Below are 16,111 nucleotides of genomic sequence, written 5' to 3' on the forward strand. Positions count from 1 at the left end.
CATAGTCAGTAACACTTTTAATTATCTAAAGTGTCTTTTCAAAGTTTCCAAAGACGCTTAATTATCTAAAGGGTTCTATACTGGTAGTAGTGACTAATGCCGAATGACATGCAGAAACATTTTATCTACACATTTTGTGTGCAGTTGTGGTTCAGGAGGTAGAGTGGGTCCACCAGTCATGAGAAGGATGGTGGTTCGATCCCTGGCCAATCCACTTTAAATAAGCTGCACCTTTAAATCAATTTTATTTCGAAAATGAAGCACTTTATTTTAAGATGCCTTTTTCAAAAGCTCTTTATTTAATTTTTAAATGCAAACCATATTTTACTTGAAACGAGAAAATAACATTATTTTATAGAGTAGCCTCCGGTTCAATGTGAAAATTTATAATAAACATTGTTGAAATACTATTGAATCAGTTTTTTACTTCAAACAGACGATGATACAATAGGCTACTTCAAAATATATTGCACTGACTCATAACGCATGTTAGACATTTAGATGTTTGGGATCTTTGCTTCAGGAAATCATCTCTCACTGCACCCCTTTTGACCCCTGGGCTAGGGCAAGGCTTTCATCGCCACCTACACTGACTACACCTGACACTACCTTCCATTACGATACTGTGACTGACTGGGATTTTGCAAAGTCAATAACCTAAGCAGAGAGAGCAGTCCAAGACAAGAATTGCTCAGTTTTACTGGAGGAACATTGGTTTTTCACACCCTGGGTGTTACTAACATACCATCACTTATTGTACCAAAATGCATCCTTTACAACAGCAATTATAATCATACTATTTCAGTTATAAACCACTGAACCTTACTGATATTTAGACCATGGGAAACTGTAGAAAATAGATAAGAGAATCCTTTCACTCCCTGTGAGAGTGGAAAAAATATAATTTCCCTCTCCAACCACTGAATATGACATTGAGAGATTCTGTGAACAGCTTTCAAAGGTCTATAGCGGCTATTTTAAGTACTTAAATGAGGTGGTCCTATTTTTTCAAAACATACAACATCCATAATTTGGCCCTCCACCAACTGTTTTATTTATTAAAAGAATACAATACTTCTTAAAGTTACCACAGGAAAACTAAATGAATTACCAATACCATCGTTTACGTATCGTATGTATCAAATGTATGGTTAAATAGATATGAATCACCTGTAAATTTCTTGAATGCTACATGTTATACAAAATAAAAATGAAATAAAAAAGGGAATGGATACCATCTGCTGTTCGATTCCCTGTGTTTTAATAGTTAACCTCCTTGTGAGTTACTAGCCAGGAATGTAACTTAGGTGCATCATAAGCTGCTCTCTAGGCTGATACTTCAAACAGGTGAAACTCCTCTGCAGGAGCTGGCATCCCCTGCAAACCAATCTGCTGCATGTGTTGCCTGGAGAAGACAAAGCAGATAAAAGTTAGATTTTTCATCAACTGTCGACCACATATTGCTGCAGTAACATCACTCACTAAGCAGGACGGGACATGACATAGTGAATGCCAGGTCTTTGGAAACCATTGAAGGTGGAGGAGGCAGCCACGGTGTAGGCACCCATGTTTTCAAAGACCAGCCAGTCGCCCACTTGCATGTCAGGCAGGTTACACTGCTCAACAATGCGATCAAGACCATCACAAGTTGGGCCCCAGATACTGCAGGGGTACATGATCTCATCTGGCTTTGGCTTCTATTAGTCGTAAGAGGTGGGGAGGAGAAAGAGAGAAGACATTCATCTTTCCAATTAGTTTCTTTGACTAATATCTACCATGAGTGCAATTTACATCCTTGGTTTTCAATCACCTTATACAGTGTTGGTAAATTTGTAATAAAGTACAAGGCTGAACCCAAGAAAGATCCATACAATCCGTCATTGACATAGTACATCATAGTCTTGTCTGTGGGGGTTTCTTTGGCCCCTTCATCTTCCTCTGTGAAGAAAGCATAAATAATTAAAGCTGCAAGCAGTACTTACGGGTCCTCGCACCTTTATGCACATCAGGGGTGATGCAGATGCCATAATATCCTCATAGAGCTTCTGAGGTGTTGGTCAAAATCAATGCTAGGCATGCTAGGCCCATCCAAAACAGCTTCCTGTTTCATGGTGAATATACGTGATAATGACTTCAGAGGAGGGGCTCTCATCGTTCTTGTAAAATTTAGTAAAGAAGTGCGTTTGTAAACAATGCTTAAGATTGTAATGGCAAAGGATAAAACTTTCACCTCCTCCGGAGTAAATACAGGGTATCTGCAGAGTTTAGTGCATGACAGAAAGTAGCTTTAGTGTCTTTCTGTCTGTTGCACAATGTCGACTATTGGTCATCCAATCAAATTAGAGCCCATACCCCCTACAGTCTATTTTTTTGTGACAATGCCGTGCACCTTCCAACAGGTCCATTTTGAACAGGCAAATATTTAGTAATGTTTTCTAAATCAGCTTTTACCATCAGAGGTTGAGTCCATGATGACCTTCTTGGCAATGATGTTGACAACCAGTGTGAAAGCAGAAGCTACATAAAAGGATCCTGGCTCAGCGATGATCTTAACCCCAGAGTCAGCAGGGAAATACTTGTCCAGGGCAGAGTGGATTACATCCGTGATCTAGAAAGGGCAAAAAGGGTTGACACATAAATAAGACTGTAAAAACATGTCTCGTGCTAGTACTCACATATTTATTTTAAAAAGTCCAAAACCATATGTTATATGGTGAGTTCTATAATGGACCACCTAATTTAATTAGAAACAAATTTTGACAGCATCTTTCCTCTTCAAATTTAGGTCCAGCATCATCAGAACCAGGGAAACCACCACCAATGTCCAAGAGATCCATGTTGAAGCCGAGCTCATCCTAGAGGGAACAAGATTCAGTCCTTATTGACTTTGGTGGAAGAAAACCCTCATGAAATCAGCTGTATATGTATTTAAGTCACAACTCACGCCCATATGGAAAACACAGCGAGCATCAGCGATGGCCTGCATGTAGGCCATCGGATCAGTACAGCCACTGCCAACATGGAAGCTGACACCGATCACGTTCAGTCCCAGTTCTTTAGCCCGCTCCAGAAGACCTCGACAGGATTTGAGCTGGGCCCCAAACTTCACACTCAGACGACACACTGCCTTTGAGTCATCTGTGGCAATACGCAGCACCAGCCTGGGCAAACAACAAAATCAAGTTATTGAAAAGAACAATAATTCAAGGAAGGAAGTTAAATACATATAAAATACAAAAGGCCTTATACGTTCAGATGATAAAGAGTCTTACTTGGCATTGTCATGACAACGGGCCATTTTCATGAGTTCTGCTTCACTATCAAATGTCATCATCTGGACCCCATGGGCAGACGCATACTTGATGTGAGAAATTTGCTTACAGGGGTTGGCATAGATGATTCTGCTTGGATCCACTCCCAGAGACAGAACCAGCTCAAGCTCTGTCTAAAGTGGAACATTAACAACAGTCAAAAAAGAAAAGCACAAACCGTCAAAACCATTTCCTTTATGAATATCTTAAAAACACACCTTGCTCGCAGAGTCAAATCCAGTTCCCAGGGAAACCAGTGTTTTTATGACGGCCCGACTGTCATTGCATTTGACAGCATAGAAAGGAGTGACATGAGGCAGGGCCCTCATCCAGCGCAGGTGTTTCTTAAGCACATCCCCCAAGTCACACACATAGAAGGCATCTCTATCATCCTGTGGATGAAAGGGACACATGCATTCAATATTTACATTTGTAGTTTTACAATATTGACAATTATTTGTATCATCAAGGACTTGAGAGCCACATGAGAAAATTCAGACTACACAATACCTGAAACCCAACAACATCAGCATCCTGTTTGCACCCATCACTTAACAAATGGGGTCGTTTGTGTGTCTGCTCAACAAAACCAGCACCAGACCCTTACCGTCCTAGATGATTCATTGATCTTCTGCTCAACAGTATCGCGGAAAGAGAAACCCTCTTCCAGGAAAGGGAACTCAAACTCAGGGGAAGAGGCACTGTTCATGGTTCCAAGTCCTTTTGATTTCTTATTAGTAAACTATAAGAGAGAGGCAGAGCAATATCTAAATTACATTGGGCTTTTACAACTATTTATTGTGACACTGTAACTTTCACCCAAGTAAATACTTAGTGCAACCAGCACGAATAAAAATATGCTAAAATCTGGTGTAGTTATGTCTTAGAATTTCTGGTTGGACGGATTTATTCAGTTGTGGTAATATCCTAAGTTAGAACCTGACGTCCCTGCACATAAAAGTAATTAATAAATACTGAAAGGAATATTGTAACTCATTGCATGAAAAACTAAGACTAAATGACCCAATATTGTGAAATATTTCATTTTGTAAAAAATAAACGTCACTTACCACTTTCTATGATGTCAGGTGAAAGTTATGTAGGTCAGTCCGTCTGTTTCAGAGAAGGTGTGTGGACACAGGAGTGGATATAGACCCCCTATAACTGAAAGGATGATTCTAAAGTCTAACTTCACCCTTAAGTTTTGGCTGAAGTGCGTCTTCATGGAAATTAAACTTGTCTTAAGAACGCAGTGCTGGGAGGCAAGGCAAAGAAAAGACTCACCCTCCCCATGTCTCTCCCACACACCCACACACACACCCCCCCACACACACACACACACACACACACACACACACACACACACACACACACACACACAAATTACATAACAACTCCAATAGCAGCAGATAAACTGGGGACATAGAGGGCAGGACATCTCTAAATGGTAGACAATAAATACATATATCATATGATGGACAGAGGATGGTGTTAATCATCATAAATTCCAATGTAGTTACATTCATTTTCAACCTGACCAGATCCCAGAGTAATATCACAAGCTACCCTAATACATCTTTTATGTTCTTTTCATAGACAATCAATTCAACCATCATTTACAGTATAATCTAAGTGTAAAAGAACAAAGATTAACACATGTAGCAAATGGAACGGAGCTCAGTGGCTTGTAGTGACTTTTACACATAGGGCAGTGAACCTGAGTGCAGTGATACTGACAGTGTCTTACAGATCAGATGAAACCCAACATCCCATGGGATGAGGTGGCTGTAATGAGTACATTTGTGACTTATCGTCCTGTTGTCAAAGCTTTATTTGACAGCAGTTGTGGATGGTGTAGCAGAAAATGTGGGAGAAGTTCTGCACAAGGGCATCTGAAAGGAGTCAGTACAGGATATTGGCTTCCATATGTCACATCCGTACTGCAAACGTCCATCTCTCTGCTCCACTTACCTCACCATGACACACCCAGCTATACACACAACCTGCACTGACATATGTCTAAAAGGACATACACTATTTGTGAAACACATTGTTGTGTCAGCCTTCTCAGACTTACAGCAGATCTGGCACAGAGTTGATTAATCATAATATGTAATGTGCTGAAAGACTGTTGCATTAATTAAGTACGTTAGTACAGTTTCACCAATGTGCATTTGTACAGTAGTGCATGCAACGTAATCTCATAACAGTGGAAGCTGAATTGAGAGCATCTTGACCTGAGCCTTGTCTGATAGCTTAACTGCAGCCATTAGACGTCCCAAGTTTTACCGTCAATGCAAAAGTACTAAAGGGTTTTTTTTAAGTTAAAAAACCTCGACCTCATAAGCCCCAGCTTTTTCAACAAATTATGGTCACGCCCACAGAAATGACGAAATAATGAGTAGCATCAGCTGGTGGACAAGTGCAGCCACGTGTACCATAATTTACTGAATGAATGCAAATAGGCAATAACAGATCCTCTATAGGACGGAAAACTGTTCTCAGATGAGGTGTAAAGAGAGATATCTCTTCCACTTTGGCATTATCCAATGGCTCTGCACCTACTGTTTTATTTAGGAAAGCTTGATAAATTAGTAATCCTATGTTTTATATATCCACACTCAGGTTCTAGTTAGAACCAAAAGTGGTTCTCCGCTGCAATGCCACAGGGGAAGCTTTATAGGTTCTGCAAAGAACCTTTTACTTATTGGTTCTTCAAAGAACCATTTTTCAAGGAGTTATTTAAAGAACCTAATTGAACCTAATTGGAACCTAATTGGGTTCTTCACTATTTATTGCCTTCCACAAGTTAAACAACAATACAACATTAACAATAAGATAAAATAAATTTAAAAAAGGGCAGGGCCCCAGTCTTTTTGTGAGTTAATACTGACCATGGTGAAAGAGTGTAAATGTGAAAGTTCCATACACTCCATCATTGATATAGTACATCATAGTCCTGTCATTGGTCTCTTTGTCTTCCTCTGTAAAGAAGGCATAAATCATTTTATTACTGCTGGAAGAACTTGATTTCAGAATATACTTTTAGTAAATTACAGTAATCCCACTGGTAAATAGAGAAATCTTTTTGTTTGTCTCACCGTCTTTTCAACACAACTCTTGGACGATGCAGTAACATCCCAGTGACATCACAGAAATTTGCTTCATGGGTTTATAAATTGAACCTATTATCCCCACCAGTCTATTTATTAATAATGCTTTGCAACATCAGGCAAATTTATAGTAAAGTTTTTTTTAGATCAGCTTTTACCATCCATGAGTCCATGATGACCTTCTTGGCAATGATGTTGACAACCAGTGTGAAAGCAGAAGATGCCTAAAAGCCATGTATCAAATGTATGGTTAAATAGATGTGAATCACATGTAAATTTCTTGAATGCTACATGTTATACAAAATAAAAATGAAATAAAAAAGGGAATGGATACCATCTGCTGTTCGATTCCCTGTGTTTTAATAGTTAACCTCCTTGTGAGTTACTAGCCAGGAATGTAACTTAGGTGCATCATAAGCTGCTCTCTAGGCTGATACTTCAAACAGGTGAAACTCCTCTGCAGGAGCTGGCATCCCCTGCAAACAAATCTGCTGCATGTGTTGCCTGGAGAAGACAAAGCAGATAAAAGTTAGATTTTTCATCAACTGTCGACCACATATTGCTGCAGTGACATCACTCACTAAGCAGGACGGGACATGACATAGTGAATGCCAGGTCTTTGTAAACCATTGAAGGTGGAGGAGGTAACCACGGTGTAGGCACCCATGTTTTCAAAGACCAGCCAGTCGCCCACTTGCATGTCAGGCAGGTTACACTGCTCAACAATGCGATCAAGACCATCACAAGTTGGGCCCCAGATACTGCAGGGGTACATGATCTCATCTGGCTTTGGCTTCTATTAGTCGTAAGAGGTGGGGAGGAGAAAGAGAGAAGACATTCATCTTTGCAATTAGTTTCTTTGACTAATATCTACCATGAGTGCTATTTACATCCTTGGTTTTCAATCACCTTATACAGTGTTGGTAAATTTGTAATACAGTACAAGATAAATCAGCTTTTACCATCAGAGGTTGAATCCACGATGACCTTCTTGGCAATGATGTTAACAACCAGTGTGAAAGCAGAAGATGCCTAAAAGTGTCCTGGCTCAGCGATGATCTTAACACCAGAGTCAGCAGGGAAATACTTGTCCAGGGCAGAATTGATAACAGCCGTGATCTAGTAAGAGTAAAAAAGTCCACACTGTAAAAGCTTGTCTTGTGCTACAGCTAATGTTGCTCTAGCTAAATTAATGATTTCCTCCCTTTTTTATTTAATAGAAAGACCCAATTTATTTAGAAACTAGAATTAACGCACTGTGTCTGTATGCCTCCACTTCGAAGTGCAGTTTCCATCCTGATAAATTTGTTTTCCAGATTCATAAAGGTCACTATGACCTGTATACTTTACCACTAAAATAGAATCGGTTAATCTTTGAGTCACAGAGAGAACTGATCAAAAGTTGAAGAAAATATTTCAAGGTGGTCTTAAGATACCACATTTAATTTGTATATACTATGTTCTAACGTCATTGTGTCTTATTGATTATATCATGCAGCTAATAGCCTATTAAAACATCCTTTAAGCCTTTACTGTCCTCAGCAGGCCAGCAGAATTCAGCATAAACACGCTCGATACCGCTTTTGCTGTGTGAGTTCCTGAACAAGCAGGTTCTTTAACCGGGCACTCTCACGTGTCGTGTCGTCTCATGTGTTGCAGAACTAATTGTGATAATTTTATTTGCTTAACTTTGTTTGCACTGACGTGGAGAAAAGCTCAATTTTTAAAGCTACAGCGCAGGCAGCATCCAATCAAATTGTGTTTAAACAAATACTCAAGCTCAGGCACTGGCCAATAAAATCACATTAATACAAATTCAGGCCCTGTCTGACATTACAGATCAAATTTATTGTTTAGAGAAAGGGTTAGAGACAGTTGTTTTGTCTTTGCATGGACAGCAATTATGGGCAGCTAGCATGCCACCTAAGCAAGCAATGTTGTTTGTCCTTGGCATGCAACTGATTGGGTGTTGTCGTTATAATGATCGTGCCAGGCACGCACATCAGGTGATAAACCAATGTGTACGTGTCAATGCCGAGAAAGAGGATGCGTGTGTGTTGTCGCTTCTCAAGACAGAGTTAAGATAAACGATACTCTCCCAGGTTATATTGTATATCAATATTGTAATATCAAGTCTGAGGAAAAAAATACATCAATGCATTGTAAAATTATTTTGTACAAACCAGGAATGAAAACACTATGCTGCTCCATAATATTACACCAAAGATTTTAGTGGAATAGATGATGAAGATTCTTACTTAGCATTGTCATGGCAACAGGCCACTTTCATGAGTTCTGCCTCGCTGTCAAAGGTCATTATTTCGACCCGATGGGCAGATGCATACTTAATGTGAGAAACTTGCTTGCAGAGGTTGGCATAGATGATTCTGCTTGGATCCACTCCTATTGACTGAACCAGTTGAATCTCTGCCTAAATAACAAAGAAAAGTAAAAACTAATTTAAAACACAAGTTTCTAAAGTTAACACCACAAGATTTTTGTATTCTGGTGTTTCGTATTTTGTGCTATGGACAGTAGTGTAGTGGAGGGTATATGGTACCTTCCCGGCACCACTACACCTCTGGCTATGGACATTTTCCTAAATGAACCTTGCTTGCACAATCAAAACCAGTTCCTAGGGATTCCAGTGTTGTTACGACTGCCCGACTGTCATTGCATTTGACAGCATAGAAAGGAGTGACACGAGGCAGGGCCCTCATCCAGCGCAGGTGTTTCTCAAGGACATCCCCCAAGTCACAGACATAGAAGGCATCTCTACCTCCAGTCAGTTTCCCTGATAAGTAGCAATGGACCCACAGCTCTCAGGCCTCATTACTCCCACCTGTGTTTGCATTTTGGGTCCTTCAATCCACTCTCACAGACGGCTTGCACGGAATTGAAACATAAAATACTGCCGATATTGGTGGGTAAACCAACATTTAATCACTCACTCACTCCATCCTGTTACCTCCCCACCAATCCACTCCCTCCACCCACTAGGCAGCTCAGAAAGTCGTGTGCAGCCTGCCAACTGTTTTTTATTTATTGGTTGTACCAACACATGGCCCCTCAGGATCATTTTGATGTTTCAGACAAAATGCAATAACCTACAGTTCATCTGACCTGTTGCATCTGTATGTCATCAGTAGGTCACTTGAGCTCATTTGAAAACAAATTGTGACCTCTGATAAATTAAAAAGACAGAAGAAGACTAATTTATTTAAACTGCTCTTTGGCTAACCTTGTGCAGCCTGGCATTTGCAGTTGTGTGTTTTTTTAAGCATCTTTCTGTGGCATTTGTTTTAATGTTTTTCAAATATTGGCTAAGCAATCAGCCTCCAGTCCAGAGGATCCTGATATTTAAACTCATTGTGTTATTTGCCTTACCAGAAATCAATCAGTATCTCCTCCGGTCTCAAAATGAGGACTGATTGCTAAAGGGATTATGAGTGGGGATTATAGGCTTATCAGTCCATCTGTGCAAATTTGTAGTGCAGGTAATATATGTCAGCTAGTCTAGCTTCAATCCCACACGCAGCCACAAATGGGTAGTTTTGTTTACTACTGTGGCTCATTATATATGATTCGGTTGAAAATAATTGCAAGATTACACGGACACCACTGCACTGCACAAGACTGGGTGGAAAGATGCAGAATGGGTCAAAGGAAAGAGACCATTGGGTATTGGTGCTGATCCAAATCACTTTCTTTAACATTGTGAGAATGTGTTTTAATCAGTCAGATGCACACATCCAACAGATTTGTACCATAGCATGGAGAAAACTCAATGAAATTCTTGGTGATCTTGCACAGAGACAGGATTGTCAGGAGTCATTTGCTGTGCATATTGAAGGAAAACAGGCTCAGTCGATGGAAATACTATGTTTCAATAAAGATATTTGAAAAATTAACTAACTCTATAAACAAAACCAAAGCTACAGTATAAACACAAATTAGTGTTGTCTTCAAAGCATCGGGCCAAACATGTCTTTACTACTGTTGTGCCATAATGCATCAAACGTGATACCATAAAATGGTGTGCCTTTCGGCATTCAATAAATTTGGTTATCAAGATAAAATATTAAATATTAATATTTTATTATTAATATTAAATAATAACTTTAATTGATTAAAGTTACCTCGGGGCACCACCCTTCAAAGGAAGGGAAAAGATAGCCAATTTATTGATTAAGTCTCATTGACTAAGGTTCTAACTACAAATTTGGAACTCTGATTAACAATTAAATTAATAACTATAACCAAAATTACCATATAGATAGTTAGCTAAGTTGAAGGATATGGGGTTCTTGACAGTGTAGAGGTTGGCGAAATTCACTTATGCAACATTAATGAAAAAACATTTGTGAAAGAAAAACATTTATTATGAATATAATTAAGTATAAAAACACAAATTACTAACGGTCTAATTGCTAAACAAAGATAGGTATGTGCGTGTGTCTGTGTGAGTCAGCGTGCTTTCAAGATGGTCACTGGCCAAAGAGATAACACCCGTCCCCCACCTATTGGAATGTTTACGACCTGTAGAGATAATGAGGTGAAGAGTTATGCGTGTGTCTGTGTGTGTGCCAAATTAGAGGAAGTTACTAGATTGGATGCAACGAAAGACTGTGAAGAGCATAACAGACTAACATTACTTTCTCAATAACTTGGACCCAAAATATCACAACACCACAAATCAAGCTTATAAACCTCACACAGAATCGAATAAACAGTCTTGCTTAGCCTAGTATAATTATTAAGCCCAGTTGTGTTACCAGTCCGTGGAAAGGGGAAAAAGGAAGTTGCTGTGCAGTTCGCAGTTTTGTGTCGTGTTAGGATTTTAATAATATAATTAGACACTATAGCCCCGAAAAGGATCGATTTTACATGCACCATGTTTGTACCTTAACAGAAATAATTTATGTTTTGTTATGTGTTAGGACTGTAATCCGTGGCATACAATACACTGTACTTAAACCTGTTCTCATACATAAACCTTTATATATATTACAGTATTCCTTTAGCTTTATTCAACATCACACATACATGAATGCACTGTGCTCATTAAGACACTGTGACCTATGCCTTAGAAAGAAATGAAGAAGCTGCCCCAGCTTCTGAAGGCCAGATAGGAAAGGCGTTGTCTTGTCTGATAAATACGCATGCTTACACACACAGAACATACAGGCGATAAAACAGAAACACAATGTTTCACACTCCAATGAACAAAAACACTGTGTCTGCAAAACTACTGAAGACTCACAAAGCTTCAGCCGGATAAAGGCTTTTTCTTAATACACAAAACTTAACACTGTCAGAATGTGAAGATTTGCCCAGCTACTATCAAAGGAGTGACGAACCTGGGAGCGGCTCCTCATCATTGGTGGATTCCAGTTCCAAGATGCTGGGACCACGCCTTCAACCTACTATTATAAATATTGCACCTGTCATCCGTTCGGGGCGACTCTTGACTACCCCGAGCTACTGACTAAAAGCCGAGGCTGTGCCTTGAGTGCCCATAGCTATGCTGTACCTTTTCATTGCTTCTAAATAAATACTTTTTGAACTAAGACCGACCCTTCTCATACCTAAGGATAAAAGAACACGACAAAATTGGTGACCCCGACGTGATCCTGAAGAGAAGTTTTTGACCAGAAAGACCGGAGACCCAAAGGTCGAGGCCGCTCCGATCGATTCTCCACATACTCACGTGCGCCAAACTAAAAGGTAAGCAGAAACCTGTTAAAACAAATTCTGCATTAGTTATATAGGCATTGATATAGATTGTGAGTGTGCGGAGAGGAGAAAGGAGGTAAAATAATAAAGTTCTGTGTTTTATGGAAGCAATGAAAGGGTATGTAAAATAAAAGTACTAAACAGAGGTCTGGGACCCTGTGAAAGGTCTGGGATCTTGTGAAAGGTCAGGGACCTTGTGAAAGGTCTGGGACCTTGTGTGGGGTCTGGGACCCTGTCTTGGCGCAAAAGAAACAAGATAAAAAAGCGAGGTCTGGGACCTGCGCGGGACGGGCGCCACACTTAAAAAGTCTGTGACGCACGAACCCTTAAAACTAATTCAGATTGGAGAAAAGACAGACGATTCATGCAATAGATTGCATCCGTGCAACCAAATCTGGGATTAGGGTGTGAACCTGGAGGAAGGGGCTACCGGCACTGACGAGTGAGGAGCTTAACTAGCCAGACACACCGTTGCTTGAATCGGGCACAAATTAAAAAGACGCCAAGGCCATAACATGTCGCGAGTACTGACAGATGAAAAGACTGACTAGAATAAAAAGACTGACAGACAAAAAAAACTGACCATAAAAAATATAAGATTTAAGAGGTCTGAATGTGTGGGTATTTACTAAATACTAAACAATAGCGTTTTGGAGATTGATTAAAGAATTTAAGGTAACTAATACGTGTGGGTAATGGAACTAATTTGAGTAGTCCTAATATGAACTTCATGTAAAGGAACTATGGTGACACAGCACTAAGTCTGATACAAGTGTGAATGAAAGTGTGTGTGTGGAAAACGAGAGAGAACCAAATTAGGAGGAGATAACAAGAGGAAGGTCACCCAGCTGACAGAGACAGAATAAATAAGGAAATAAGAAAAATAGAGCGAGGTCGCCATCTGGTGGCGGATAAAAGAAAGTACAACTAGCGGTGTACGCCTGCCATCTGGGGGCTGATAAAGGGTATTACAGCTAGGGATAAAACAAGGACGCCACCTGGGGGAGACCAAAGGACATTACAGCTCGGGTTACAACTGGTTTGACATCATTGGATTGGCTTGTGTTTTGAATTTTTGATTTTATTTAATTTTGTTTAATTTTTATTTTTTTCTCCACTAAGAGACGACGGGAACTTTTTACAGTCAGAGATACACACCCTTGACATACAGATACACACATTACAGCAACGTGCCACAGCACTAGGAAAACATCGGGTGGCTGACAATTGGATGATCTGGTTTCTTCTGTGGCTGTACCTTCTATTTGGAATACTGATGTACTGATGTGTGCTGTTCTGGCGATATTACCATTAAAAAAAAAATAATAATAAATAATAATTATATATATATATATATATCTATATAGATATACACTCCCTCTGCACCCCCTCCTCCCGCCACCGGCCTGTACCCAGACATCCCCGACCCTCCCCTATATGACAACACTTGTTGCAGCTCAAAGCCACCACTACAAACCCCTGTTTTCCGCATCATCAGTGGAGAGGTGGGCCTGGAAAGTGACATCATAGATGCAGCAGGAAAAGCTCATCGAGAGCTGAATGAACGCGTGGCGTACCTGGCTGAGCAGTTGGACGAATTACAAAGAAGAGCAGACGAGGAGACCGAATCTGAGAACCACCCATGTCAAAAAGGCGGAGCAGCCAGCCCTCCGCTTATGGACCCTGACCCCCCAATTATTTCATCCACACCCCGCAGGAGCCCATACAAAGACAACAGACAGAATCACTTAAGTGACGGACCTGATCTTCCACATGCCCTCCCCACAACCAATTATCCTCCCCCTTCCAGGAGTACTACCCCTCCCAGGAGGAATGCATCTATTCCACCACAGGATCAGGACAATGAGCAAGAACAGACCTCCATTCCGACCGGGGCTTGGTTCCCTGCCAGAGGAAAATTCATGGGGATGATAGACGGAGGCCTGTTTCCTGAAGAAAACGATACGCCATCCCTGGCCGCTGCGATGCCCTCTCACCCCGCCAGTCGCACCAGGGCCAAAAACCCTTTGGACCCCCAGCAACCTGCCCCGTGGAAAGTCCCTGTTCAAGCTCCACTGCGAGTGGGGCTCAAGGGGCAAACTCTTTTCCTACCATATACCATGAAGGACTTAACCAGCCTAGTTAACAACCTCCCCCCACTGACAAAAGGCGCCGATAACTGGATCAGGAACCTGGTGACCTTAACAGCTGGCGACCCGCTGTGCCTCGGAGACTACAGGGGACTGATCACCCGACAAGGAGGGGCACATGTCTGCAACGCAATAATGACTGCAGCAGGGTTGACAGACTCCCCCGACCGAAGCCCCCTGACGACCTGTGCAGGCCCGCTGCACGATGCCATGAGGGCTCTTTACCCTGTACAGTTAGACCCACGGGCTTTAGGCTCCATCACCCTAAGAGAAGGGGAAGATTTGAACACCTACCTGGACAGGGCCAGCAAACTCTGGATGGAAGCAATGGGGACCAGACACGACACATCAGACACCACCCTTATTCTCTGGCGCCGCCAGGTGGTGGGTGGGCTTCCTGAAACAGTCCAAGAAAACCTAGAAGATGTCCTTAACCTGGACACCCAGACCGACCCAGACTGGAGACGCACCGTGGCACATAGTCTCATCAAATATCGGCGACAGGAAAAAACTGAGGCCGACGAGGACAAGGCTCTCACCAGACAGCTACTAAAAGCCCAACTGGCAGAGAAGAGGCATGACGTCAACAGCAACAAGAAAAACAAGCCCCTTAAACAAATGGCGGCCGTGTCAGGATTACATTTGGAAATAGCAGAGGCAGTAGCACGGGCTATGCAAACTGAAAGACTCAGTCAACCCCCGGTCGCCCCGCAGCCCCCACCTCCCAGCTACGATCAGTGGGGACAGGGTCCCCCTCCGTTCAGACCAAGAGGAGGGTACGGCCGTGGTCAGTATAGAGGTCAAACCAGAGGAAACCCCAATACCGGAGACCCCAATACCGGATGCTTCATATGCGGCCAGCTTGACCACTGGGCCCGAGACTGCCCTCATGGGGAACAAAGAGGAACACCAGCCCCCTACAGAGGACAAGGCCCCCAGCGCGGAGGCCCCCCAGGACGAGGCCGAGGAAGAGGCATGCCCCCGCAACCACACCAGATGCTATCTTCCGCCTGGGAATACGGCTACGAATATGACCAATGAAGTTGCCCAGTGTCCACAGCAGGTCACGTTGTGCCCCCCGAATTTGACCCCATAGTGACCTGTAACACCAATGGAGAACACACAGCGGACGGTTAGCAGTCCCAGCCAAACTAGCCCAGATACTTCTCAAACAGGCCCATGGACCTACACACATCAGTAAGAAACAGACTCAGAAGAACATGGAAACACTCTGGTGGCATCCACACATGGAAGCCCTGGTAGAGAACTTTGTACACGAATGCGATACATGCAATGCACACAACCCTAAAAGACCATACAAATGCCCCATGGGCCGTTTCCCTGTTCCTGATGCGCCATTCAAAGAAATATGCATTGATTTCACAGACATGGGCGCTGACCACCGAGTACAGGGATATAGGTACATGTTAGTAATGGTAGACAGATACACCAAATGGCTCGAAGCAATACCCTGCCGACGGGAGGACGCTAAAACAGTGATCAAATGGTTAAGAAATGAACTCATACCCAGTGTTGGGCCATGGTTTTGTGTGAAACCACACTTCGGCCTACATGTGCCATCAAAGCCGGAAGCAGCATGTCCCTCCAGGACTCCGTCTCCCAGGGGCCATTAAAAACCAGAGCAAGGAACTCAATGTCCCAGAGGGCATCAACTTCACACAGAGGGGTGGAAACCCCCTCCAGGGACACAGGTCTCAACTCCCATTGGTCACTCTGGACCCCATGACCTGTGAGGTCACCGGGCCAATATAAGCTAAGTTCTCCAGCTTCTGGAGCTCTC

At 42.1% G+C, this 16,111-nt stretch overlaps 1 protein-coding gene and 1 pseudogene across 1 annotated transcript; both read right to left on the reverse strand.

The window, feature by feature from the left end:
* Nucleotides 1–683: 683 nt before the first annotated feature.
* On the reverse strand, nt 684–9,278 carry LOC117756534 (annotated as a pseudogene).
* Nucleotides 1,482–4,589, reverse strand: LOC117756306 (ornithine decarboxylase-like). The gene is made up of 9 exons (XM_034576736.1): nt 4,382–4,589; nt 3,919–4,053; nt 3,530–3,703; nt 3,273–3,445; nt 2,945–3,161; nt 2,772–2,855; nt 2,452–2,608; nt 1,811–1,938; nt 1,482–1,697 (listed from the first exon to the last, which is right to left on the reverse strand). Exons 2-9 carry the CDS (start codon nt 4,018–4,020, stop codon nt 1,482–1,484), a joined length of 1,251 nt encoding a protein of 416 aa, XP_034432627.1. The 5' UTR covers nt 4,021–4,053; nt 4,382–4,589.
* Nucleotides 9,279–16,111: the final 6,833 nt, after the last annotated feature.

This window comes from Hippoglossus hippoglossus, chromosome 22 (genome assembly GCF_009819705.1).
Source record: "Hippoglossus hippoglossus isolate fHipHip1 chromosome 22, fHipHip1.pri, whole genome shotgun sequence".
Lineage (NCBI taxonomy): Eukaryota > Metazoa > Chordata > Actinopteri > Pleuronectiformes > Pleuronectidae > Hippoglossus > Hippoglossus hippoglossus.